This window comes from Puma concolor, chromosome E1, assembly GCF_028749965.1.
Source record: "Puma concolor isolate L17-30 chromosome E1, mPumCon1.1.hap2, whole genome shotgun sequence".
Classification (NCBI taxonomy): Eukaryota; Metazoa; Chordata; class Mammalia; order Carnivora; family Felidae; genus Puma; species Puma concolor.
In genome coordinates, this window is record NC_141680.1 from 1100523 (window position 1) to 1126764 (window position 26242).

The window sequence follows — 26242 nt, forward strand, 5'->3', positions numbered from 1 at the left end:
GGGTCCCTCCAGGGGCTGTGACGCGCCTGGCTGTGCTTCCCAGGTGTGGCCGGACACCGGCTGTTCCGTTAACCCCCCCACCCCCCCGCCTGAGCCGGATGCCGTCCCCTACGTCCACGGTGCCCGTGCTGCGAGCCCACACGAGACCCAAGCGGTCTGGCTCCCGGGCTCCCGGGAGACAGCGTCTGTATCTACAACTCCTGATTTCAGAGTTTTGCTTTTTTCAAAATGAACGTTTCTCGTCATTTGGCTTTTTGGTGAGTAAGTGTTGAATACTTGAGTTTATAAACTACACTTGGACGAGGAAAACGTTGCTTTTCCGGCTTTGTGTGCTGGAGTTTGTGGAAGAGCTGGTTTTGGATGAACGTATTTGGGAACCGCGTCTAGAGGAAGGGATGCCTGCATGCCCCTCGGAATCTTCCAGAAGCAGAGTCTTTGAGCCCGTGTTTGGAGGACGTGGAGTGCCCGGTGGACCAGGGTGTGCTCCGTGAGCAGCGTGTGAAGGCTGTGGGCAGCCCAGCAGCCTTACTGTGTCGGTGCAAAGATTTCTCTTTTAGATTCAGGATGAGAAAGGGTCAAAGGAATCTTGGCAAGCGTAAAAATAAGCCGATAAAGGATTTTTGAGAAATTAGAAAGCATTACAGGTTTTGGCTCGATAGGAAGAATTTTAAAGCGGTAAGTGACGCTTCACGGTGGTGTAGACTGTCCACTGGGGTCTGGTTGCGGTCCTTTCCACGTGGAGGGCCTGCTCCGAGGCCTTCACGCCTCTTCCGTGCGTGCGCTACGCACACGCCCGCACGGTCCTCGTTTCTTGGCTGGTGAAAAGTGTTTTATGGGAGCCCCATTTTTTTTTTTTTTTTTTTTAATAAAAGCAGAGGTCTCCAACTGTATCATCTTTGGGAATAATTGAAAATTTTATAAGTTTCCATCTGTAGTGAGTAATCCACTTTCGGGGAAACGATGTTTGCAGATAGAACGGAAGAAGCTTTGGAACCGGATGAGGAGCAGCGAGCCCGCGTCAGGAGGCAGGAACAGGCCGTGCGCTGTGCCCGGATGCTGTACTCCCTGCAGCAGCAGGTGCGGAGGGTGGGGGCGCCGGCCGCCAGGGCCCCGCCGTCTCTGGAGCGCTAGCACACTGGGTCGTTTGTGAGGCCGAATCTCCTGGACGTGCGGACATATGACTCCTTTTCCTTTTGCCACCTGCCTTTACGTGTGTTTGTGTATTGCGTGCATACGGCCCAACTCTTCAGCGGTTTTTGGCTTTTTGGGGTCATAGGTTCTCGGGAATCCAGTAAAAGCGCTGAGTCCTTTCCCCGGAAAACAGTGCTTGTACGGCACGTATTTCTGCGGACACAGGCCGGTCAGGTACCCTGGAGCCCCCGTCCCAGCTACAAGCCACAGCCCAAGAGGAAATCTCGTGTCTGTGACGCACTGGACACGCAGTAACAGTAAACACTGGTTGTCTTTACCCAGTGGTGAGGAATGGGGGCCGTGTTGAGGGTGTCGGGATGCCTTTCATGGCGATAAACAGACATTCACGTTCTTTATGTTGCAGCTAGATTGTTTTTAAACATCTGTTGTTGTTGTTTTTGTAAATGTTTATTTATTTTTGAGAGAGAGACAGGGTACAAGTCGGGGAGGGGCAGAGACAAGGAGACCCAGAACCCGAAGCAGGCACCAGGCTCCGAGCGGTCAGCCCAGAGCCCGACGCGGGGCTCGAACCCACAAACCGCGAGATCATGACCTGAGCCGAAGTTCTATGTTGTAACCAACTGAGCCACCCGGGCGCCCCATAACATTTATTTATTTTTGAGAGACAGGGCACAAGTGGCAGAGGGAACAGAGAGAGAGGGAGACAGAATCGGAAGCAGGCTCCAGGCTCTGAGCTGTCAGCACAGAGCCCAACGTGGGGCTTGAACCCACGAACGTTGAGATCATGACCTAAACCGAAGTCAGACGCTTGACGGACTGAGCCACCCAGGCGCCCCTTAAATGTCTGTTTTGGGGCGCCTGGGTGGCGCAGTCGGTTAAGCATCCGACTTCAGCCAGGTCACGATCTCACGGTCCGTGAGTTCGAGCCCCGCGTCAGGCTCTGGGCTGATGGCTCGGAGCCTGGAGCCTATTTCCGATTCTGTGTCTCCCTCTCTCTCTGTCCCTCCCCCGTTCATGCTCTGTCTCTCTCTGTCCCAAAAATAAATAAAAAACGTTGAAAAAAAAAAAATTTAAAAAAAATGTCTGTTTTAACTTTGGTGCCTCACTCTTTAATCGACGTTTACTGCATTTCCAGTCACTTAAGTCCCATGTCGGCTTTATTGCTTGAACCAGAAACTGGATGTTTTCATTGAAAGGAAGTGCCCTAGTCTGATTTTGCTCTGTATTCTTCTGGGGTTTGGTTTCAGTCCTGAACCCACACTGCCGCCATAGAGATTGTTCCGGAACACGCATCTGACCCTGTGGGAGCTCTCTGAGGCACAGGGTGGACCCCGTGCTCTGGCGTGGCCCTCCCCCCTTTCCAGGGCCGCCTCCACCTTCGCTCCTTCACGTTATGTTCCCGCGATGCCGGGGACCTGGGGTGGAAGGTGGGCACTGTGCTGTGTTCACCACCTGGGGCTCCAAGCCGGGGCGCTGCTCCGGGTACGTGAGTGAAGAGCCTTGTGTGAATTCAAGTGCCGTGATTTAAACAGTGGTCGTAGCTGGACAAGACATGCTGTGTCCTCTTTTACCAAAAAGTCGTGTGGAAAGATACTGAGTTTTCACTTCTCCCCCTTTATGAAACAGGTGAAAGAAATCCAGGAAGAATTGGATAAATTGAGTCCACGTAAGATTAAACATACTGAGAAGGTAGGCTGTGGATTGGTGTGGTTGACCTTTACTCCTTGTAAATGCATCTCCGGTGTTTGGTGGGTACCGTGTAGGGGTGCCCTGCGCTCGCTTGCAGAGCCTTAGTGAGGGCCGAGCAGAGTAAATATTCTGAATTCGGGGTCGCCTTCCAAGGAACAGAGTCTGAAAATAGATTTTTGTTGCTCTTGTTGCTGCTGGTGTAAGAAACTGACAATAGGAAGGAAAAGATCCTTTGCCATGAGAGAAGGTTTCAACGTTTTAATCCCCTTTACCGTGAAGAAGTTTCACAACAGAAACAGTTGTCTGTAGAAGGAAAACAGGCCGTAAATGTCGGTGAGGGTGGGTTAATGTTGACAAGTTCTGAGTTTCGAAATAACTTCCCATCTGTCCCCCCTCGCCAGTCGTGGGCGATGTCCCGGCTGGCGGCTGCCCACCGAAGCGCCATCTGGGCCCTGCAGGTGTTTGTGACCCAGTTCGCCGACCGCGGGGAGCGGCCCCTCCCTGCCTGGTGCAGGGAGCTGGGCGGCCTCATTCGCCAGCTCTCCCTCTGCTCCGCCAAGCTGGACGCCGACTCCTCTGTGTCCGAGGTGGTCATAGACATCCTGCGGCAAATCGAGGTACGATGCAGCGGACTCCAGGTTTTGTCCAGAGTGCTTTGCGTCTAAGGGAAGGAATGTTTTCCATCGCCCGGTTTCGTTGGGATTCACAGAGACGACCAGACAGACCGGCCGCCTAGCGGTGAAGCCTTGCAGAGGACGGGGGCAGCCCTTCGTTTTTATTTTGTGGCTTTTACAGTCGGGTCTGTTAAGTTGCATTTCACTTGTTTGAGAACGGGCGGCTCGGTATAGAACACACAGCGACCGTTAACCGGGTCCGTTGATTAACCAGAACGCTCCATTCCCTGACCACACCATCCGGGAAAGAATTTTACTGGCACAGGAAAGGAGAGAGTACAGCAGTCTTCTGTCAGTGCTTGGAGGAGGGCACCAGCGGGCAGCTAGTGGGCAAGAAGAAATTGGCAAGAAAGGTCGATTTGGGGCAAGAAGAAATACTTGTCTATGAGCGCACAGCTTCGAGGCTTGTGGCTGGAGACCTCTGGAAACCACAGCCGGCAGGTGCGAGTCAGGATGGGGTAGGGTCTTGTGTGGTTGCCGGTGACAGTGCCTTAGTCCTCGTGGCCCTCGGAAGCTTGCCGAGTGCCACCACGTGAGGCTGCCACCCGTCCCTGACGCGGCCCGTGGGCTGCAGGGGTTTCCGGAGCGCTGTGTCCTGGTGACAGGTCACTGAGATGCCAGCGGGATCTCACTGCCCCGCACGTCCGCCCACAGACGGAAGGCGAGCTCCGTGTCAGTGTGACCTGGGAGGGAGGGGGCGCTTGGAGGGGGAGTTCCGGGTGGGTGACGCCCTCGGTGGCCCTCGTGGCCCCTCTGCCCTGACCGTTGCGGCAGCCGGCACGGTGCGTGTGGTTTGCAGGTGGTGTAGGGAGAGCTCGCTCTGGGACGGCTCAGACCTGCGGACAGCGTGGCAGGCCACGGGTGCTCTGCCCACTAGAAACATTTGTTGGCCACGCTGATCTGCTCGGAGGACACGTGTTTACAATTCTGGAAAGGGCCTCAAGGGGCTACCCGGTGCTTTCCCCGACTTTGCAGGGGTACCGGAACCTAACCTTTCCTAAACACGATGTCCGCCCACTCCGACTTTGGAATTCCTCGGTAGTGCAGGACGTTCCTTCTGTCTCGTTGAGGAGCCGTGCCGTCCCACGGCCCGCTGCCACCCGGAGGACGTCTCCCTGCCATGCTCACTTGTGCCCGATGCGTCCGGACCAGGCGATGGGTGGGGGCACTCAGGAGAGCGTGCGTCTCTTTTAGGAAGGGGGCACAGGCGTCCTCCCTCTGGGGTGGGTGAGTGACCGAGGTCGCTGGGCATGTGGAGTAGTTGATGGAAACGTATATAAAATGCGGTTCGTTTGCACGCTGAAAATACTGTTGGAGTGTATGAGATGTTTATTGAGAATTAAAATGCTTGTAAAGCGTTATGTTCTGAAGACTATGGTTAGTTTCTAAAATGTGGTGATCCCTATTTTTAAGATTTGGTTGCCTTTATTTTTTTATTTTTTTTTTTCCAACGTTTATTTATTTTTGGGACAGAGAGAGACAGAGCATGAATGGGGGAGGGGCAGAGAGAGAGGGAGACACAGAATCGGAAACAGGCTCCAGGCTCTGAGCCATCAGCCCAGAGCCCGACGCGGGGCTCGAACTCACAGACCGTGAGATCGTGACCTGGCTGAAGTCGGACGCTTAACCGACTGCGCCACCCAGGCGCCCCTTTGGTTGCCTTTAAAAGTAGTCACATTGTTTATCTTTTTGCCGTTGGTTTTAGCGAACTAAACGTGTAAAAGAACGTGCAGAATCCTTCTGATTAGACAGATGTCCTCAGTAAAAAAGTTTTCAGATTAAGTTAAACAACAATTGGACGACCATGAGAGTTGGCCGTTTAACGGCACGTTCATCCGGAGACCTCGCTTTCAGTTTTGTGATCAGCAGTCAGACTTTTGTGAGACACTAAGAGAACACTGGTTTCGTGGCAGGCTTTGGAGTCCCTCCTGGAAAAGAAACTGTCACCAAAAAAGGTGAAGAAATGTTTCCCGGAAGTTCAGACCAGGTTTCCCGTTGGTGGCCACAGGGCCTTGGAGAGATGGCGGAGTTCTTCGCCAAAAGGCGAGAGGAGACCCCTCCTAGCAAAGGAGATACTTCTGCAGGAAGCGCGACAACCTTCCAGGGCAAACAGGCTTCTTGCTGGTATGTGTCCTGAAATGTTTGTGCGTGTCTGGTCCACAGCAGGTGCACTTGAACCCCCAAAGCCAGTAGCAAGCCAGCCACATCCTCGGGTGGGAAGCTGGAGGATCCCCCACAGGGGAGGGAAGGTTTCCCACAGGGGAGGGAGAGTCCCCCGTGGAGGAGGGTCCCCTGTGGAGGAGGGTCCCCCATTGTGGAGGGTGCCCCGTTGGAGGGAGGGTCCCCTGTGGAGGACGGTCCCCCATTGTGGAGGGTGCCCCATTGGAGAGAGGGTCCTCCATGGAGGAAGATCCCCCATTGTGGAGGGTGCCCCGTTGGAGGGAGGGTCCCCCATGGAGGAGGGTCCCCTGTGGAGGAGGGTCCCCCATTGTGGAGGGTGCCCCGTTGGAGGGAGGGTCCCCATGGAGGAGGGTTCCCCGTTGGAGGGAGGGTCCTCCATGGAGGAAGATCCCCCATTGTGGAGGGTGCCCCGTTGGAGGGAGCCTCTCCCGTGGAGGAGGGTCCCCTGTGGAGGAGGGTCCTCCATTGTGGAGGGTGCTCCATTGGAGGGAGGGTCCCCATGGAGGAGGGTCCCCCGTTGGAGGGAGGGTCCCCCATGGAGGAGGATCTCCCATTGTGGAGGGTGCCCCGTTGGAGGGAGGGTCCTCCGTGGAGGTGGGTCCCCCATTGGAGGGAGGTACAAACTGTGAAATGGTGACCTGAGCTGAAATCAAGAGTTGGTTGCTTAACCGACTGAGCCACCCAGTCGCCCCGTAAATTTTTTAATTTTAAGTAAGTTCCACTACCAATGTGGGGCTTGAACTCAAGACCCTGAGATCAAGAGTCGCATGCTCCACCGACTGAGCCAGCCAGGTGCCCTCCCCTCTTTTTAAATTTAAGTGAAACTTATGTACGTATGTATGTATGTATGTACGTATGATTTACGTATGTATGTATGTATGTATTTATTTATTTAGAAAAAGAGAGTGAGCAGGGGAGGGGCAAAAAGAGAGGGAAAGAGAGAATTCCCAAGGAGGCTCTGCGCTGACAGCCTGGGGCTCGAACTCCCAAACTGTGAGGTCATGACCTGAGCCAAAATCGAGAGTTGGATGCTTAACCAACCGACCCTCCCAGGCGCCCTGAATGTAGATGGTTTTATTTCTTTTCTCCTCACAAGTTGAATGTCATGTGGAGTTCAGACTTGATTCTGTGTCAAATTGGGAGCCAGTGAAAGTTTTGAGAGGTGACAGTTAAATATTTACATTTTAGCAAAACCACACTTGGTAGCCAGGTGGGGTGATCGAGGACAAAGAAGGGGTCGGTCAGGAGCCGGCATTATTATAGTCACAGGAAGGAGCGCACGTGGGAGGTGAGCCTCGGTGTCTCCCCGTGTGGGTCCGCGTGGGAGTCAAGGGCGAGGAGTGATCTTGGCAGCAGAACGCCTCTGTGTTTCCGGGCTGGAGGTCTGGAGTTCGTCTGAGGGGACGCTCGCTTGTCACCAACTTGAGTTGCACGTCCGTTTGTCCTTCTGAATTGTCCCTGCAGATAAGTGTCAGCCTGGGGCAGCACCTGCAGCGACCCAGCGATCCGCGAACGGGAACGGGCTTGGTGTGAGGGGCGCGGACATCCGTCCGGAAGGAGCCCCTCCTGCTCCGGACCACAGCGCGAGCCTCACGGCAGAGCCCGTGGCCGTGGCGAGAGCGGGAGCAGCGGCCTGGAGGCCCGGGGCGGGGAGCATACCGCCCAGGAAGGAGGAGGCACCGGTGGGGCCGCCGCAGGTAGGGACGCTCCCTCCCTTGGCTGCGCAGCCACGGTCACGGGCTGGTCGGCGGTGCCGCCCGAGCCCCTGAGCCCACCATCCGGGCTGAGCTGACTTTGCTCGGCTCCCAATAGTTTTTTTCCTTATTTTTTTTAAAAAAAAGATAACGGTTTTTAACGTTGCTGTGACCACCAGACGTTCTCTCCCGTCCTGGTTTGGAGAGGTCGGAACGAATTTGATTCCGAGGTCTTGACTGGGCAGGCTACTTTAACATTCGTTTTTTTCTGCTTCTGCTTTGGAAGTGTGAAATTGGGGGGGCTTGAGATTTGGTTCCTGCTGAAGATAAATATCGATAAATACTAACCACTCGGTATGAAAAGGCGTCCAAGGGTCAGTGCTTTCCAGCAGGTCTTTGGGAGCCAGCTGGCTTGAGGCTATGTTACGTTTTAAGCTTCTGTTTACAGTGTGGCCGAACCAGCCGGAAGACCGCCTTCCCGCCTAGCCACCCCTCACGTAGTCCCTGCCACTGGATGGGCGAGCGCGGGCTTCCACAGCCACCCTGCCCTGCGTGTGGTCAGGTGGCCCCAGGCACGGTGACTGATAGACCCTGGCTTGGGTCAGGCCTTGTTCCTTTCCACACAGTCCTGGGGCGGGGAGGGCAGTCGCTGGGAGGTCAGGACCCAGCCTGTCCGAGGGTAGCCGGAGCTTTAGCCTGGAGAGCGCCTTCTGCTGCTTTTACAGCGGCCCGTCCAGCCTCCTGGAAACACGGGAAAGCAGCTCCCATTTTATGGATGAGACACCTAAGACTCAGAGGTTAAGGGTCTTCACCAAGAATACCATGCGGATGATCTCTTCTTTGTGTTTGTTTAATTAGAGAAAAACGTAAACATAAATATATATACACACACACATATATATACATATACATACGTGTATATCGTACACATACGCACACACATAACTCACGTGTATATCACGCACACATAATACACACGTGTACGTTATACACACACGATACGTATGTTTATTATACGGCATACATATACGTGCGTGTATATTAGACTGACACACACATGTACACGCACACACACGCATGCATATTATGCACGTGCAACACGTATGTACACACACATATGCTATACATACGTGCACTCACACACAAAGGCGGCAAATCCAGGGACTCCATCTGTACACGCACACACATGCACATATACGCACACATACGTGTATGTTACACACACACACACACACACATATTAAAAGGTGGCAAATCCAGGGGCTCCACCTGTAAACCCCCGCCCCCACCTGGGGGGTTCAGTGTGACGTGCACCCGCCCCCAAATTTGCCACAGCGCTTTCCAGTCAGGGTTCTGGTGCAGCGTGGGGACGCCCGAAGCTCCCGTTAGCCAGAGGTTAAAACGAGCCTCTTTGATACGCGTTTGGCTTCAGGGTTCATGTTTCTCTCCTACAGGGACCCCTCAGAGCTGAGGACCGTCAGCCGCCCCAAGGCCGCGGCAGAAGCAGACTGCAGCGCACGACCGTGTCATCCAGGCTGAAAAGGAGCCAGCAGCCAGTGAGGGACCTCAGGGCCCCCTGGGTGCCTCCAAACCCCACGTCCCCGCCAGCGTCCCCCAAATGGTACGTGATCACGCTCTCCCTCCTCGGGTCAAGGGTGACCTAGCGCGTAGAGCTGGTGAAGCGGCCGCTGTGGTTCCCGTGAGGAAGAAAAGCTTAGCTGGGTGAGAAACACGTGAGCGCTTTGTGTCTAAAGGATGACGGTTCCTCTCTCCTCCGTGGCTGTGGGTGAGCGGGCCGCCCCGACCCGCCGTGGGCGTGTGGTCCCGTGTGGGGGTCGCAGGCGCGCCCCCACCTGTCTCCACGCAGTGGATTCAGTGACCTGAGGCCAGGAGCCGTGCGCCTCCCACAGCTGGCGCGGGGCCTGACCCCTCACGGTCCTTGGGGGGCTATCACTAAATCTTTGCTGAATGAGTGAATGTTTAGAAATAATTCTGACTCTAAGACAAGATGCCGACTTATAAAACTGTACGGATCTCACTGACTGCAGGGGACGTGAGGGTAACATGGACGTTACCGCCGTCCCCTCATCCACTGCACGCAGGGACGGGGCGCCATCGCAGGGCTGGGGGGAGGCGGGCCCTCCCGGGCAGCGGGGTCCGGTCAGGTGGAAGTAGTCTCCGAGGGAGACTATCGATCGGGACAGAGCGGCGTTTGTTTTCCGTGGGACGGAAGTTGCTGGAAGCGTGGTGGAGCAGGGATGTGGGGAGGAGGGCCCACCCTTCTGGAGGCCGGCAGGTGACGGGGAAAAGCCTGGAGGATGGGCCCACCTGGGGACTCCTGCGGTGTCGTGTGAATGACACACGTGCCCATACGCCCTCGTTTTCAAGTTGACACGGCAGCACGGAGAGGGTCCGGTGCCCTCTGTAGTAGAGCGGGTCTCAAGTCAGGCGTCCTGATGTCACTGCGGGCTTTGCTGCATTTATCCCTCTGCTCGAAGTTCCGTACTTTTGTGTGTGTCCTGGCACAAAGCCGCGAATTCACGTGGAAGCTCAAAAAAATGTCAGTCGGTGGAAGTTTATGCCGCAGACCAGAGAGACCTGGGTGTGTGCAGAGCGCGGGGAAGGCGGTGGGTCATGGTGCTGGGTCGGGCCCGCGGGAGAGGGCCGCTCTGCACTGTGGAAAGTAATTGGGTCACGTTAAATCTGGGTTCTAGCGGGGCTTTGTTGACGCTCACCCCTAGCTCTCTTCCACTCGACACGCGGTGGCGTGTGGGGGGCGGAGGAAAGCATCTCCGTGGGCACTGAGCCTGGATCCTGGGGCGGCTCCCTCCTCCTCCAGCCCGGGCTCCTGCTTGCATCCGTGTCCTCGGGGCAGGCTGTCCCGGGAGGGGTCCCCAGGGCGTGACTCTCCATGTTTTGTAGTGCCGCCTGGCTGAAGGTGAGGCCCGGCCCCAGAGATGCCGCCAGAGAGCGGTCTGTCCAGCAGGAAGAGGCTCAGGAGGCCAGTGCGTTGACAGGTGCTGTTGCGCACGAAGCCATGAGGTTTGTGCCGCTGTTTTCCAAATCTTTGAGTGAACTCTTCTTTCGTGTGTGTGTGTGTGTGTGTGTGTGTGTGTGTGTGTGTGTGCGCGCGCGCAAAGCCAGTTATAGAACGCGTAACCCCCGACTTTCCTGTCTAAGTGTAGAGGGTAGACAGCGACTCTCCCTTTCACCCCTTATTTTCTTTTAATAATTTTTTTTCACGTCTTTATCTTGAGAGAGAGACTGTGAGCGGGGGGAGAGGCAGAGAGAGAGACACGGAATCCGAAGCAGGCTCCGGGCTCCGAGCTGTCAGCGCAGAGCCCGTGGCGGGGCTCGAACTCACAGACGTGAGATCATGACCTGAGCCGAGGTCAGACGCTCGACCGACTGAGCCCCCCAGGCGCCCCTCAATCCTTCTTCTTTCGTTCACTCAAACATTGTGTGTGCATCAGTGGTCCACCAGTTCCTGTTCTGTCTGTGGTACAGCGGTGCACTCTGTGAACACTTCTAGAAACGGGGCAAAACGATCCCAGCCCCGTGATGTGCAGTCATGGATGGGCATGTCTGTGGTCTGAGGCAGAACGGGAGGGTGAGGGCTGGAGGGGGCCGGCCGCTCCCTGCTGCAGAGGCCTGGGCTTCGTGGACCCGGGGATGGACTTGAGTGGGGGGTGAGGTGAGAACATCCTGCAGGGGCTCAGTGACGACAGGGCTCTGTTTGCGTGGCCGAGATCGCCCCTGTGTTATGGGAAAGCAAAAATGAATGTGGGCCATTAAGCACTTGGATGCTGTTCACGTACCCTGACTGGCAGGTTTGAAGCCCTTCCGCCCCCCGTCCCCCGAATCTGTTCGGGGTCTGTTCTGCCTTTCTGGTTTCATGTGACTCGGCTATGACCGTGCCCTCCGGAGGGCGGTGGGGGGGGCCTCTCTGTCCGAACTGGAAGACACAGCAGCAGGGTCACTTGGTGGTCGGACAGGAAATCCTAAGCACGGCGAGGGCTCAGTTTCTTGAGGATAGCTGTGGGCCGTCCGGGGCGCCGTCCCCACGGACCGGAGGGCCTCCGCGTGTTAGTGTCGCTGCACAGAGTGCCGGGCGGGGAGCTCTCTGCAGGCAGCGGTGTCACCCGCAGGGTGCCTGTCCGTGGCGATGGCGGCCTGCAGGTCCGGGCGGGTGGGTCTCACTCTGTTTGCCGTTCTCCAGACTCGCCTGGCTCGACGCTGAAGCTCACAAAACACTGAAGGAGCTGGAGGAGGTGAAAGCCGCGGGCGCGGACGGCGCGCACAGGCAGAGGTGAGCCGGCCTCCGGTGCGGAAAGCCACGGTCCGGCCCGCCCCCTCCCGCGGCCGTTGGGGTGCTCACGCTTCCCGTGTGGATGCGCCGACGGGCTGTCTGCTCCTGAGAAGCCCCCCGGGCCGGGGACCGTCAGGTGTCCTTCCGCCCCGTCCGCTGGGCTCGCTCGGCTCCACGTGGGCTCTAGTGGGACGACCGCGGGCGGGACTGAACCCCAGACCGCAGCAACGGGTGGCGTTCGCGCCTGAGGAGCGGTGAGCGCTCGCCTGCCCTGGCCAGGCTGCGTGCCTGCGCCCCGGACCGCGTGGGCCTGCCCGCGTGTCCTTACGTGGTGTGTTTGCTCGGAAGTATCTGTCTCGTGTGGAGTTTGATACTGAGCAAAGGTGGCAGTTTAGGGGAGCCGCCTGAGGGGCTGGCCTGCGTCTGTCTGGCCCAGGGGACCCCGCTCTCAGCGAGAGGAGGTTGATGCGTGTGTCCAGCTCACACGGCTGAGTGCACGGACACGGCGTTCCAGGGTCCACCCTGCGCAGACAAGTCGCCCGAGCGGGCTCTTGAGGTTTGCAGAGGAGGTTGGTACTCTGCTGCCGTGACGGACGGCACTTCGCCCCGAGGTCAGACGAGTGGGGTTCTCTTGGGACAGTGCATCCTGCCACCCATCAGGACGGACGCTCGACCCTCCCGCTCGAAAGAGGCCCCATCGGTAGTGAAGTCATGGGACCTTAGGGTTGGAAGGGGCTCATTCTCCTGCGACGCTCTTGGGCCCTGCGGCCGTACGTCCCTACGAAGCCTCTGTGATGGGACTGTCTCTGGCGGGGCAGGGCGTTAGGACTCCTACCCACCATCTCCCAGCCAGATGGCCAGACTGCAGCCCACTGTGCCCGCTTGTCCCTCGAGCGGTCACACGTGGTAAATGTGCGTGGACAGCGGCTCCAGCCACGAACAGGCCGTCACGGGCTGTCCCCACGCGCCCTCCTCGGCCACCCCCTCCTCCCCAGAGCGAATGCCGTCCCGACCCCTGTTCACCCCGTCACCTTTCATCGCCTCCACCCGGATGTCTGTCCCTACGGATGTATCCCTGACGGACGCTGTGCGGTCCTGAGATCTGAGAAGCGAGCGCAGACCAGGGTTAGAGCTGCTGGTGTAAGATGGTGGGTCCGGGCCTGTGTCCCAGGAGGTCAGGGGCAAGGTCAGGGGTGAGTCAGGCAGGTGGGGCGCGGTGGCGAGTGTGCTTCCTAGCGGTATCTTGTTGAGGAAGAAATGTCAAGGTTTGATAAGACCAATCTCCCACTTTTTTATTTTTCACTTAAGCTCGTTCTGTGTCTGGTCTCAGGGGTCCCCTCCAACACTAGGGCCCTGAGATGTTCGTTTGCGTCTTCTTCCAACTGCTCTGCAGTCTGAGCCGTATTTTCCTGTCCGCCGTCCATCCTGACCGAGTTCCCGTGTGAGATGAGGCACCGCTCAGTGTGCTGGTTTCCTCGCGGAGACCTGCCCTTGTGGTGCCGTCCCGGCCGAGCTCTACTCCGTGGGGCGCGTTGGCGGACTGCTCGCCAGGGACCCTCATGTCGGTCTTCGGGCCTTTCCTGAGGGCGGGTCAGAGATGAGCGTGTGCAGAGAAGACCCCGGAGGGCGAGACCTGGTGTCCCCGGAGCGCCCAGCCGGCCTGCGGGGCCCCCTCTCTCCGGGAGGGCACCTGCCCCTACACCCTGTTTGGCGGCTGCTCGTGCAGAGGAGGGGCCCCCAGACGTCCTGAGGCAGAACCGGGCAGGTGTGAGTTGTGCCAGGCAGGGAAGGGCCCCCGGGTCCTGCCTCTCAGCCATCCTGGACTCACCTCGCAGCCCCGCAGGCCCCCCGTGCCTGTCCTGCCAGCCCTGCACCCGTGTGGTCAGCGGGGCGCGCGGGGGTTTGCGTGCTCTCGGCTTTCTCGGCTCAGCTCGGTTCCTCATCACTTCTGTCCTGTTTTCCATCTTCTCCTTGTCTCTGGGGGCTTAGGTCTGACTCCACGATTGTGGGGTTTGGAGACCGAGCAGGATTAGCTTGATTTCTTCCATGTTCTGTCCTCTTCGGTTGTTTAAAGGCAGCCGTTATTTTTTAAAACGTACCGAGAGCCCAACGTACGTCTTCAGAGGTGAAGAAGTGTCCTCAGGGTGGGTCCAGGACCAGCCACGTCGCGCCACCTGGGGGCTTGTTGGAAACGCAGTCTCGGGCCTCACACCGCCGGCCGACTGCGGGTCTGCATTTTACAGAGGCCCCCGGGGACTTTGCGTGGCCTTCACGATTGGAGAAGCACTTTGATTTTATAATCGTTTCATTTCCTCCACCCGGGGTAGTACGTAAATGCACAAAATAGGGTATCTTCTGCTTTTGATTTTAATTTTTGATTTTGTCTCGACCCAGTGACTCTGCTGCCCAGTTAGCAGACGAGGTAGAGAAGGCAGTTCTGGAGCGTCTGAAGCCTCTCCTGGTCAAGGCCCAGGTAATCCAGCGCGTCTCGTTTCCTCATGCTTGGAAGTGCTGGAATAACGGGGGGGTCGCTTCGGAGGCGGCTGGGGGCCGCGGTGCCGCGCAGACCTGCAGGCCCGTGCGGGTGTGTGCAATCCACTGCCGCCACTGATGGGTCTTTGGTGTCTGTGAGGGACAGACCAGGGGAAGACAGACAAAGTCCCACCTTTGAGAAAGGGGAGCTTCTAGTTTGGGGAACGAGTTTGGGCGACACTTTGCATTCCTAATCAAATAGATCTGTTGATGACTCTGGTGTTCGGTTACCTGCTTCCGCAGAAGTCCTGGGAAGTCTCGCCTCAGTGCTTTGGAATGATTGGCTGGTTCCCGAGGGAGGGGATGTTGGGACCGCGTCTGTGCACACGCTGCCCTCTCCTGAGGAGGAGGTGGCCCCTCAGATCTGCCGGCCGTGGAAACGGTGCCATCCGTGTGAACAGACGAGCCCACGGACACTGTCGTGATCTTACACAGAACGAATGATGTTCTGGGTCCCTGAACAGGCCCCGGAGTTCTGTGCCTCTGGTTTAAGAAATGTGTAATTATTATTGGCGTCCCCAGAAATCTCCGGGGTGCGGGGCTGGGAGCCCTGGAAGTCTCCGGGGTGCAGGACTGGGAGTGCTCTTAGTGACCCTGTCGTCCCGTCTCTCCGTTTCATCGTTGGGGAGACTGGAGCGGAGACGTGTTTCCAAAGTTGAGGGAAAAAAAGGGACAGAAAACCAGGATCCACACGTGGTGTTTATTTTCATGAGGACACGGTGCCTGGAATTGCTGGGGAGCCTGATGTAGCCAAAGCTGATGAGCAGGTCCACGCAGAGGTTCCTGTCACAGTTCATCTGTACGCACACGGGCCGCAGACTTGTGTAATCACAAACGTGCCTGTCTGTCTTAACAGAGAGTCAACTCTTCACTGGAAGCAGAGGTGCCGAAGGACCGGCCGCCGGCAGACACGGCGACAGCCCGGCCTACGGACGAGGTACGTGCACCGGTGTGGCCACGGTGGGGATGTCACCGCACTGGCAGATCCTACTCAGGACGTCGGTTTTCCTCTGACTCGTCAGGCCCCCTGGTGCTCACGGCAACCTCTGCAGCCACGGGGTTCTGTCCATGGCTCCGTCCTCTCCCGGAGGACACGCCACGGCCGGGCGCTGGCCGCCTCTTGCCCTCCCATCCAGCCCAGCTCTGCTCGGGCGTGGCGCGGTCTCTGTGTGGAGGGCCCGGCACGCGCTGTCAGGCGGGCGCGTGTAGAGCGCCTGATAACGACCGGGGTCTGGCCTAGCTCGGGGAAGAGCCGGCCGGGGAGAAGGCGGTACCGTCCGAACAGACAGAAGCACGTCTTGCGGTCGCGCGGTCCTCCGGGGGACTTGTGTCCCGCGTTTGTGGGACCGTTCCTGCCCTGCCTGGGCTCGGGCCGTCAGGTGGGCACCGCCGGCCTGTCTGCCGAGTCTGTGTGGGCCTGGGCGCTGGCTGGCGGCTCCCGCCGTGCTCCTGCTGCGCGTGCTCGGGGCCGACGAGGGCACGGCAGGTGTGCTCTGGGGGCCGGGCCGGGGCCTCCCTACCGCGCCACCGCCCGATCTTCACAACTGTCGTTTTACCGCCCCGGCGTTTGGTGACAGAGGCGCGTGTGAGGTTAGGCTGCGCCGAGCGGAAGAGGAAGGCCTGCGTTTAGCTTGTGCCCACCGGCCGTGCCTCGTGCAGCGTGGCCTCCACGTGCCGCTCCCTTCCCGGCAGAACGCCTGACCCGGGAGGTGTCGCGAGTGACCCCCCACGCTGTCGGCGAGTCCGCGCGTGGCAAGCGGGCCGGCCTGGCGCTTGAGAATTGCTCTGTGGGTGCGACGTGGCCGTTAGAGCCACGCGGGGTAGTTGTACTCGGGGTTAGACGTCGGCGCCACGCAGACCGCCCCCCGTGGCACCCGGGAGTCTGTGTGTGTAAATGACGGGGCAGAACGAGCAGGAAACCTCATCGAAGCTGGCACGACGCTGTAGGAAGTCTCGTTTTCCGTGTTAAGTCGTAGAGAACCCGTGGGGCCCGCGACACGAACTGTCAGAAGGCCCATCCTAGAGCGGAGAAGACCTTCACCGGTGGCACCCCGCCAGTGAAATACAACCCCGACGGGTTTCCTGGTGGACGCGACCACCTCCGACGCCAGGAAAGAGCTCGCGGAGGCGTTGGCGTCGTGCGTCCGTCTGCTGCCGCTCTGGTCACCCACTGAGCGCCTGGAGTGGGTCTTTCCAGAAGGCACAAGTTGTTCTTTGTTTTTTGTTTCCCAATCAGAAGTTGAAATGCACTTGCCTAAAGATTCACACGCTTTGGCAGAAGTGTAAGAGGTTAGACCACCCAGCTAACGAGCACCGTATGCTGTTCTGTACCTGGCTTTTTCACCTTGGGGCGATGCCTCCACATCAGGGCACAGTCAGCATCCTTATCATTTTTAAGGGCACGCGGTATATCTTTTTTCTTTCTTTTTTTTTTTTTTAATTTTTTTTTTTCAACGTTTATTTATTTTTGGGACAGAGAGAGACAGAGCATGAACGGGGAAGGGGCAGAGAGAGAGGGAGACAGAATCGGAAACAGGCTCCAGGCTCTGAGCCATCAGCCCAGAGCCTGACGCGGGGCTCGAACTCCCGGACCGCGAGATCGTGACCTGGCTGAAGTCGGACGCTTAACCGACTGCGCCACCCAGGCGCCCCTCTTTTTTCTTTTTCTTAATTTTTGTTTTGATATTTATTTTTGAGAGAGACAGCATGAGCAGGGAAGGGGGAGAGACAAAGAGGGAGACACGGAGCCCGACGCGAGGCTCAAAGTCACGAACCGTGAGATCAAGACCTGAACTCAAATCAAGAGTCTGACGAGCCACCCAGGTGCCCCCACACACGGTATCCTTGATTCACGGTCCTTACAGAGGAGAAGGGCTACATGTGCAAACGCATCTCCATTAAGGAGACCTGAGTTCCTGGGTTCGTTTTCTCTAGAGTTTTTGTAATTTTATTGTATTGATTACTCACCTGATTGTACATAACTTTAAGGTTGGGCATTTCCTTCTGTCATTATTGGCCGTTGATACATTTCCCCCTGTGATCTGTTGGAAGGTTTTCAGGTTCCCTGGCGGGAACTGTTCCCTGCATGTCCCCGGGCACACGTGCGCGCCCCACCCTGCTAGCTCTGAGGCCGGACGTGTGTTTCCGCAGGGCGGACGAGGGTGAGAGGGAGGCGCAGGGGGCTCGACCACGGTGCATACGCATCCTGTGGGTCGAGCCAGGGTCCGCAGCCCCGAAACTGTCCCGTCCAGGGCCCAACGCTGTCACTTCCGGCAGACCTTCTATGTTCCAGCCGCACTTGAGAGTCAAGGGCGCGTACGCAGCGGCGCTCCGCCTACGGGGGCGCGCACGCAGGGCGGGAGGCGCCAGGCAAGCTCTCCCAGGCCCGTGGCGCAGGATGAGGGCCCTCGTGGTGTCGCGAACCTGTCACGGGAGCGTTGAACCAGAAGGGAATAGATCCGTGTAGGTCCGTGTTCCGGGACAGGACACGCGAGACACCGGCCGTGTCTGGGTGTAGCGCAGGGAAGGCGTTCGTTTCCCGACCGGCAGGGGCGGCGACCCCGAGCCTTGTCATCGACGGCGAGCACGGTGATTGGCTAGTGCGGCCGTCTGAATGGCGGTGGCGGAGACTGTGTGGACGCGACGGCTTCGGGCGCGTGGCCACGGGAGGGGCGGGGGGGGGGGCGGCGGCGTGGACACGCTGCGGGGCTGCTTCCCTGCGGCCCACTGGTTCTCATCGCCTCTCTGCCCCTCCTTTGCTTCGTAGGCTGTGGCTGCGGACGGGGGGCCCGGCAGCCTCCGCCAGCAGGGCGACTGTCTGGAAGGCACCGCGCTCCGCTGTGATGTCTTGGCGTCGCAAGCCCAGGCCCCCGGGGCAGGTGGCAGGGACAGCCCGTTTCTGGACACCATGATGCTGCGCATGGAGGAGATGGAGGTGAGGTCAGGGGCCGCCCCGCAGCTCACCTGCAGCCAAGTGTAGGGCCCGGGGTCAGGTGATTCGGACACAATGGGGTTGAAGTGTCAGTGCCCTCCCGACACAGAACTCAGGAAGTGACGTGTGGTGCCCCCGACGGACAGCTGGAGAACCACAGGGACCAGAGTCTGCGCCCCTCGACTCCTCCGGCCCCGAGCGTGGTCTCCCCACACATCACACCATCCTTCCTTGCTTAGCATCTGGGGCTCCGCTTTGGGACTCTTTTCTCTTGGGGTTTTAGCCCCAGACATCAGCCAGCCCAGGCCCTGGACGGTCCAGAGCAGGGCGCTGACCCACAGCGAGGCTGGGAGTGGTGTGGCCGCGGCCGGTACAGTCCCCTGGGGGCTCGGGACCCCCACAGCAGCATTGCCTCCTGCCTGCATCCTGGATTTGCCCCTAAGTAGAAACTTAGCGATCACGGAACCGACTTCCCTTCTCGGGGGTAACGTGGGACCTGCCGTGTCCAGCGTGGCCGTCTGTAGACTCGCGTGGACCTAACTGTACATCAGGGAAGACTATTGACGCACACAGCCCGGGTTTTGGGGGCTCAGGAGTTAGCGGCAGGCGGAACGCCTCCCTCTTGCCAGTGAGTTCTCGCGGACGGTGCTGGTCTCCATCCGTCAGGTTAACCGCTTCGTTTCCTTTTAGACTTTGCCTCGTGAACTTGACTCGCTTCCTGGCCAGGCACGTGCCCATTTCTGGCCGCGTCTGTATCAGTGGGGCCTGCTGAACCACGACACCTGCTTTGTAATGAAACTAATCTTTTTCTCGTAACTTAAACTTTTTTTTTTTTTTTGAAGAAATACCAGGAGATGGTTCGCCGAAGATACAATGAAATTGTATATGCTGATCCCCGTCTGTGGATGCAGGAAGGGAAGAGTGGTGAGTGTCCCCCCCACATTGTGTTCTGAACAATTTCAAACACGCAGGAAAGTTGAAAAGCCTTGGCAGTGGACACGCGCATACCTGCCACCTTCTAGCCTCCATTCGTTTTTTTTTTTTTTTTTTTTTTTTTTTTTTTTTTTTTTTTTTAAATTTTTTTTTTCAACGTTTATTTATTTTTGGGATAGAGAGAGACAGAGCATGAACGGGGGAGGGGCAGAGAGAGAGGGAGACACAGAATCGGAAACAGGCTCCAGGCTCTGAGCTATCAGCCCAGAGCCTGACGCGGGGCTCGAACTCACGGAGCGCGAGATCGTGACCTGGCTGAAGTCGGACGCTTAACCGACTGCGCCACCCAGGCGCCCCATAGCCTCCATTCGTTTTATGGTGTGTCTGCTCTTCGTCCGTCCGTCCGTCCCGTTTTTGGATGCACGTTCCAGAGAAAGTTCCGGGCACCGGCAGGCACGGTCCTGAATGTTGCAACGTGTGTCTCAGCAGCTAGGATTTCGTGTGTCTTTACAGACTTTTTTCCTTTTGAGATAAAATTTACGTGTAATAAAAAGCACAGATCTTAGTTGTGTCATTGGATGGGTTTTGACAAATGGATATGCCCTTGTTACCCAAACTCCTGTCAGAATTCGGGCCACCGTGTCACCTTGGAAGGGTCCCCGTGCTCCTCTCCAGTCAGCACCCCCACCCCGGGACCCAGTGTGTTGTTTGCACTGCAGGCTAGGTTGTCAGTTCTAGAATTTTCACAAACAGGGGATGCTGTGTGTGTGTGCGCTCTTGTCCACGGGAGGGGTGGGGGGGGGTCCCCGTGTGTGTGCATGCTCTTGTCCACGACGGTCCCCTGTGGACATGCTCTCGTGTGCTCTTGTCCACGGGGGATCCCATGTACCACGAGTATATTTATGGATAGTTTGTGCTCACGTAAGTTTTTACTTCTCTTGGATAAACACATGAGCCGACTGGCCAGGTGATGGGGCTGGGTATGTGTTTAACTTTGTAAAAAACTGCCGAGTCTTTCCCTGAGGCGCCGTCCTGTGTTGCATGTTTGCGGTCTTTAATTGTAGCCGCTCTAACGGACACACGCTGATGTCCCATTGTGGCTTCAATTTCACGGATCCTTGACGAATAGTGATTCCTGTTGGTATTAGCTACTGGTATATCTTCTTTCGCGAGGTGTCCAGATGTTTTGTGCGTTTAAAAATTGTTTTGTCTTGCTTCCCCTTCCCCGGCAGCCACGAGTCTCCACAGACGTGGCAGACATCTCCTGTGTTTTGCTCACCTGTGTATTTTCTCAAACGTATTTCTTTATAGGCAAATATCTTTAATTTTGAAAAGCCTAACATAGGTTTTTTCTCGTATAGATTTTCCGTTTCTGATCTAGGAAATCTTTGCCTGTTCCCAAGTTGAGAAGAGAGCCTCGTTTCCTTCTAGAAGCCGTGCGGTTTTAGCTCGTGTGTGTAGGTCGGCGGTTTGCCCTGAAGCAAAGTGCCTGTGACGTGTGCAGAGGGGAAGGTCCCTTTGTTCTCGTGCCGGTCGCTGGGAAGGCGTCCGCTCTTCTGTTCACCTCTGAGAATCATGCTTACGCGCGTTTCGTAGCAGTGGCTGTCCCCCTCTTGGATGCGGGGAAGCGCTGTCGCACGGGCAGCGAACGCCGCGTGTCGGGGTGGGAGGCTCGCTGCCGAGCCGAGTCCCTGCAGCTTCCGAAACGGGAGCCCGGGGGCGTCAGCCTGGACCGAGCGTGTGGCATGTCGAGTTTTGGCAGAAAGACGAGCTGTCCCAACATGGTGCTGACTTGGTCCTTTTGCGTTGTCTGTGACTGTCCAGGCTTGGCTCTCTGCTTGTGGCAGTGCCTGCCCTCCAAACCCCCGTCACCGTCCCAGGGCAGGGGACAGGGGACGCTCGGGAAGTGGGGGTCATGCGACCCCACCCGTGCTCCCTCACCTGCGAGCCGATCTCCTCTTCCGGCTGAGCCGCGGATTCTTGGGGCCAGAGTTTATCCTCCTCCCTGTGCGTCCTGCCACGCACGCCTAGCGCGGGCCTCGCAGGGGGACCTCCCAGCCACCGCTTATTAGCGAGTCCGCCGTGTGGAAGCAGAAGAGGCACAGGAGGGGCAGGGGTCGCCCCGTGGTTGGGCCCCTGGCCCCGAAGTGGGACTGCCTCGTGCAGAAGCCCGGCTTATCAAGGGCTCCGTGTTCCTTTCTCGGGGACACTTTAAATCACCAGTCACGTTGACGACCGCATGGCTTCCAGTGCGCTCTGTGGGACCCTGAGAGCCGAGATCAGGGTCTGGATGCTTGCATCCCAGTGAGAATCCTGTTTCTGGTCAGTCTGGCGCTGTGCTCAGTTGCACCACAAAACCAAATTTAGAGCTGGCTTTTGCAGAGTGCGGTGTCTACTCCCGTATTTTCTCTCTTCGGTGTGTGAAAAATCGAAAACCGTTTTTAGTCGTATGTTTACAGAAACCGACTGATGTGGGAATCGCAGGCACATTCGTGTGGATCGGGGGAAGTGGTTGGACTCACGGACGCTCCTTGCCTGAGGACACATTCTCTTCTGTGCCTGGAGTGCACTTGATTCGTTTGAGTTTATAAATAACCCACCGCTCACGGGAGCCGCCAAGCCCGCAGTGCAGTTGGGCTCGCACGCTCACCGTCGTCGTGCAGGTTTCTGCCAGCGAAAGACTCATCCCGGGGACGAGTCAGGGTTGAGATGTAACTGCTTTTTTCCCTCCCCCATAATGAAACCCTTTAAAGGTTAAAAAACGACCCCAACCCCTTCAGACTCCTCGAACAGGTGGCCGGACCTAATCAGCGCCCGCAGAGCCTGGCACCCACCATTTCCCGGAGTGTCCTCAGAGGTCACGGATGCTTCCAGAAGAGCTCATGGTTTCCTTTCTTTTCTTTTTTTTTTTTTTTTTAACGTTTACTTATTTTGACAGGGGGTGGGGAGGGGCAGAGAGAGGGAGAGGGAGAATCCCAAGCAGCCTCTGAGCCGACAGCACAGAGCCCCACCCAGGGCTCGAACTCACGAACCTTGAGATCACGATCTGAGCTGAAATCAAGAGTCGGACGTTTGACTGACTGAGCCAGCCAGGCGCCCCAGGAGCCCGTGGTTTCTTAAAACTGATTCCTCGTCGTGCCTTTAAATTCACCTTTCCCTTGAAAACAAGCGAGTTTGCGCTGCCGGCCGCCAGGCTGGGAGAGGTGCGAGCGGCGACCTCACGGGCCGGCCGCTGGGGCCGCTCTAGGGCCCGTGGGCTGGTGTTTATCTGCGGCCGCTGTGTGCCTCTCTTCTAGAGCAGACGCTCCCGGCGGTAGGTGAAAGGCCTCTCTCTCCTCATCCAGTCGGGACCGCAAAGAGCCCCGCGCGCAAAGACCCGGGCGCGAGCATCGTGTTGGAAAGACCTCGCAATGGCAAGTAAGTGGCGCCCAGGCTGCTTCGGCCTCCGGTGCTGTGAGACGCCTGAGTCCGTTGCTTCCCTCAAGACGAGGAAATCCTTTCTCGGGGCCTGGGGCCCAATGTCGCCGAGCTCCAGGGAGGCCCGGTGAAGCGGTGAGGCCGTAAGACGGGCCGGTGAGCGCCGTGCCGGAGGCAGTGTTTACGGGGGGCGGCACCGCCCGGCTGTGCGGATCCCGTGGCACACCTGCCCCCAGAGCCCCGTGGCGTGCGGGACAGCGATGCCCACACGGGGCGGGCGTCGGGGGCCGCGGGGGTGTTGGCTTTGCTCGGGGAGAGAGAAAGACTAGCCCTGGCTCGTCGGGTGGGAGGAACGGCATGCTGTTGCTCGTGGGCCATCTGAGCTCGCCACCTGTCCCCTCAGCTCCCTGGATGCAAGTGTGGACGCTGGCGAGGAGTCTGAGAAGAGGGAGGCTCCCCTTCCGCCCCTTCCGGAAGAGTCTCTGCGGCAGGAAGGCCGCACCGCCCTCCTGGTGCCCCCGGGCATGCGACGCAGCATCCGCGACTCCTGCAGCCGCTTCGAGCAGTATCTCCGCATGACCGCGCACGAGGCCGTGGGCGCCTTCAACCCCTGGCTGATGGCCGAGAGGTCAGTACAGCATCACGGCCTCCGCTTGGGGAGCGGGTGCCGCGCCTCAGCTCACAGAGAGGCTGGCGGAGGGCTTCCTCTGCTCGCCGCCTATTTGGATGGGGGAGACGGCGTCCCGTCAGGTCAGTGACGGGACACAGAACGCTACCAGGCAGGAGACGGTCAGGAGCGCAGAGGTCGCGGGTGGGGCTGCTGGAGTACTTGAGGACGGAGGCTTTTCCGGTATTCAAATGGTTCATCAAAAGACGTGTAAATCCAAATTTTTGTTTTTTATTTGTTTACTTATTTAAGGTTTATTTATTTATAAGAGACATAGCACGAGTGGGAGAGGGGCAGAGAGAGAGAGGGAGACACAGAATCCGAAGCAGGCTCCAGGCTCCGAGCTGTCGGCACAGAGCCCGACGTGGGGCTCGAACCCACCAACTGTGAGATCACGACCCGAGCCCAAGTCGGACGCTCAACCGACTGAGCCCCCCGGGCGCCCCTGAATCCGCTCCTCTTAAATGCAGCCCCAAATGAGATTCCTTCTGGGCGTCGCTGCTTGCACACCTGTGGCCCGCCGCCGTTGAGCGGGTGCCGAGCTGTGGCCTGCGCTTCCTCGGGCAGGTTCAGGCTGGTGGAGTTGGTGCCCCTTTCACCTGCTGATTGTTTTGCGCACTTCCCGGACTTCCCGCACACTCGCACACTCACCGGCTCCCAGCCCCTCGCCTCCGCCCGCCCCCGTCGTTCGCAGGGCTTGGACCTGCCAGGGGTCCCCTTCGGCGGGACGGCCAGCTCGCGTTTCCCTGGCATCGCTCTCCTCAGACCCTCCGGCTTCCTCTTCCTTCCGATTCCGCCACCTGCCTTCTGTCCTCCCCAGGTCGTGGCCGTCTCCCCTCCGCTCTTCCATCCTTTCTCTGCTTGGAGACTTTTGCGTCCGTCTCCCGTCGCGGTGGGCTCTTGCATGGGATCGGGGATGACCACTTGTATTCGGCCCCTCAGGCTTACCCTGAGGTGCCAAGACCTCCCTTGACGCGGTGCCGTCCGGAGCGTGGAGACCTTCGCTCATTTACTTTCTGGGGAGGAGGGGAGGCCGCCGCGGGTCCTCGTGTTCACTGGCGTGCCGTGTCCCCAAAGCTGCCAGGGCTCGTGAGGCTGACGGCGTATGGGGAATCCACAACAAGCCGGGGAAGACGGACCCGTCCCGTGGTTCGTGGTGCATTTTGTTCGTCATTCTCCGGACGTAGGGCAGCGCCGCCTGAGCGTGGAAGGAATGATTTGTACACGTCTCCCCTGGTGCCCTTGACCCTCAGGTCACCGTGCATCGAACGTTCCGGCTCTCTGTTGTCTCTGGGCCTTGTTCCTCGGGCAGGCGCTCCCAAGGACAGGCCCGTGCTGACCGGGCCCTGGTGGAGCAGCCAGGACGGCCGGCTCCGTCCGGTAGCCTCTCGGGGGAGGGGAGCGAGCTCTGCCCTTCTCTTGCTTGTAACGTGTCCACCCTCCTCACGCCCGAAGAAACGTGCTGCTCCCGTGACGAGAGGGAGCAGGTGACACGGGCTCGGTGTCAGTAGCGTGCTGGCCGGAGGGGGCCCGGGCCGGGACGCTTTCAGGGGAAGCAGACTCACCAGCGGCCGCGGAGACTTGTGGGGAGAGGGCGGGTGGGAGCCGTGTGTTTATCTCCTTCCTGAATCCGTGGCCTGGCGCCACGTCACCGGGCGGCCACGTGAAAGGCATAAAACCATGAAGGACGGCAAACGGGAAAGAACCAACGAGGGAGCCGAGCGCTGGGACCAAGGACGAGGGCGCCAGGCCTGCGCGGAGGCCCCGCCCCCAGCGCCACAGAGCTGTGACCAGACGGGCAGCCCACGCCAGGGCCTGGGCCACTGCCCCGTGCAGCCTGAGGAGGAGGAGGAGGAGGAGGAGGAGGCGGCGGCCTCCACACCACGCGCCCAGAATCACATCCCAGAGAAGCGAAGGGAACGGTCATGCCAGGGAACGAATGGATAGCCGAGAAAAGAGGTTTCTAGAGAGTAAAAATATCAGCAATTAAAAACGTCAAGAATGTAGTGAATTCACTGGAAAGCTTCAAAGAAAAAGCCTCATCTCCGGAGGAGAATAAAAAGGCAAGAAAAGATGTTACGCGTTAGAGGATTGTGCAGCAATTCCAACTCAGGTGTCGGGAGGTGGGCCACAGACCGTGGCTTCAGCGGCAGGGCCGCGTGCGGTGGGTGTCGGCGACCTGCTTTCTGGACCCGCGGCAGCCGTCCTTGGGGGCCTGAGTGCCCGTCCGCCCCCGGGGCCGAGGCTTCGGCTTACTTACCTCGCAGGGACACAGACGTTCGTCTGACGGCGGGAGCTCCCGGCTGTGAGGACGGGGCCTGTCGTGGTGTGTGGGTGAGGCGTGTGCGCACACAGCAGAAGGCACGTCACGGCGTCGCCGTGGAAAGGCGTGTGAGGAGCACAGAAGGTTCCAGAGGGTTCATCAGGCCCCTTCCCGCGTCAGAAGAAAGAACGGCTACGAGGTATCGGAACCCCGAACTCTGTGCTCGCCTGAGGCGTCTGTGGGCAGAAGGAAGGCGCGTTCCGGGATGCGCAGGGTCCAAGAACTTGGTTTCTGTTCGTGACTGAGCTAGCGGAGGGCGTGTGCACCAGCGAGGGGCGGACCGGAGATGAGCTCCAGCTCGGGACCTCCAGAGAAAAGGGGAAAGCTGGTTCCACGGGGGGAGCTTTTCAGCACACACAGCGAGCGGCTGGCCCGGTGGAGGGAGGACGGGAGCGCGTGGGGCGCAAAGGCGGGAAGCAAGGAGCCGGCCGGGAGCTCGGGCGTCTGAGCGCACGAGAGCGCCTTTGTGTGTCTGTGGGAGTTTGGGCGGGTTCGTGACGTAGGGACGTAGGAAGCGCGGCAGAGTAAATGCAGCGGTCGCTCGTGCCCTCGGCTCGCTCAGGATAACTCAGGACACAAGCTATGTTGAAGGGAAGCACGCGTGCGGGAAGGCTTCCGGAAGCTGCCGGCCGACGCGGAGGGGCCCGGGGTCCCGGAGAAGCCGGCGGAGGCCCCCCCAAGAACGTTCACCAGGACACGTTCGCCGTGGGAAACGGTAGACGGGTGTGGTTCGGGCCGGT

At 58.5% G+C, this 26242-nt stretch overlaps 1 protein-coding gene across 3 annotated transcripts in view; it reads left to right on the plus strand.

The window, feature by feature from the left end:
• KIAA0753 (KIAA0753 ortholog) overlaps positions 1 to 26242 on the plus strand; it is a 32454-nt gene that overhangs the window by 3751 nt on the left and 2461 nt on the right. For 2 of the 3 annotated variants that reach the window (XM_086685660.1, XM_086685661.1), the window contains exons 3-16: positions 971 to 1077; positions 2779 to 2841; positions 3243 to 3458; positions 5429 to 5639; positions 7161 to 7393; positions 8845 to 9011; positions 10313 to 10432; positions 11610 to 11699; positions 14094 to 14172; positions 15088 to 15168; positions 17998 to 18165; positions 19005 to 19086; positions 22392 to 22512; positions 22916 to 23140. In XM_086685660.1, coding sequence (XP_086541786.1) covers positions 971 to 1077; positions 2779 to 2841; positions 3243 to 3458; positions 5429 to 5639; positions 7161 to 7393; positions 8845 to 9011; positions 10313 to 10432; positions 11610 to 11699; positions 14094 to 14172; positions 15088 to 15168; positions 17998 to 18165; positions 19005 to 19086; positions 22392 to 22512; positions 22916 to 23140 — 1963 coding nt within the window. Of the gene's footprint in view, positions 1 to 970; positions 1078 to 2778; positions 2842 to 3242; positions 3459 to 5428; positions 5640 to 7160; positions 7394 to 8844; positions 9012 to 10312; positions 10433 to 11609; positions 11700 to 14093; positions 14173 to 15087; positions 15169 to 17997; positions 18166 to 19004; positions 19087 to 22391; positions 22513 to 22915; positions 23141 to 26242 lie in introns of those variants that run through there. The other variant, XR_015243783.1, reaches the window with a different exon arrangement.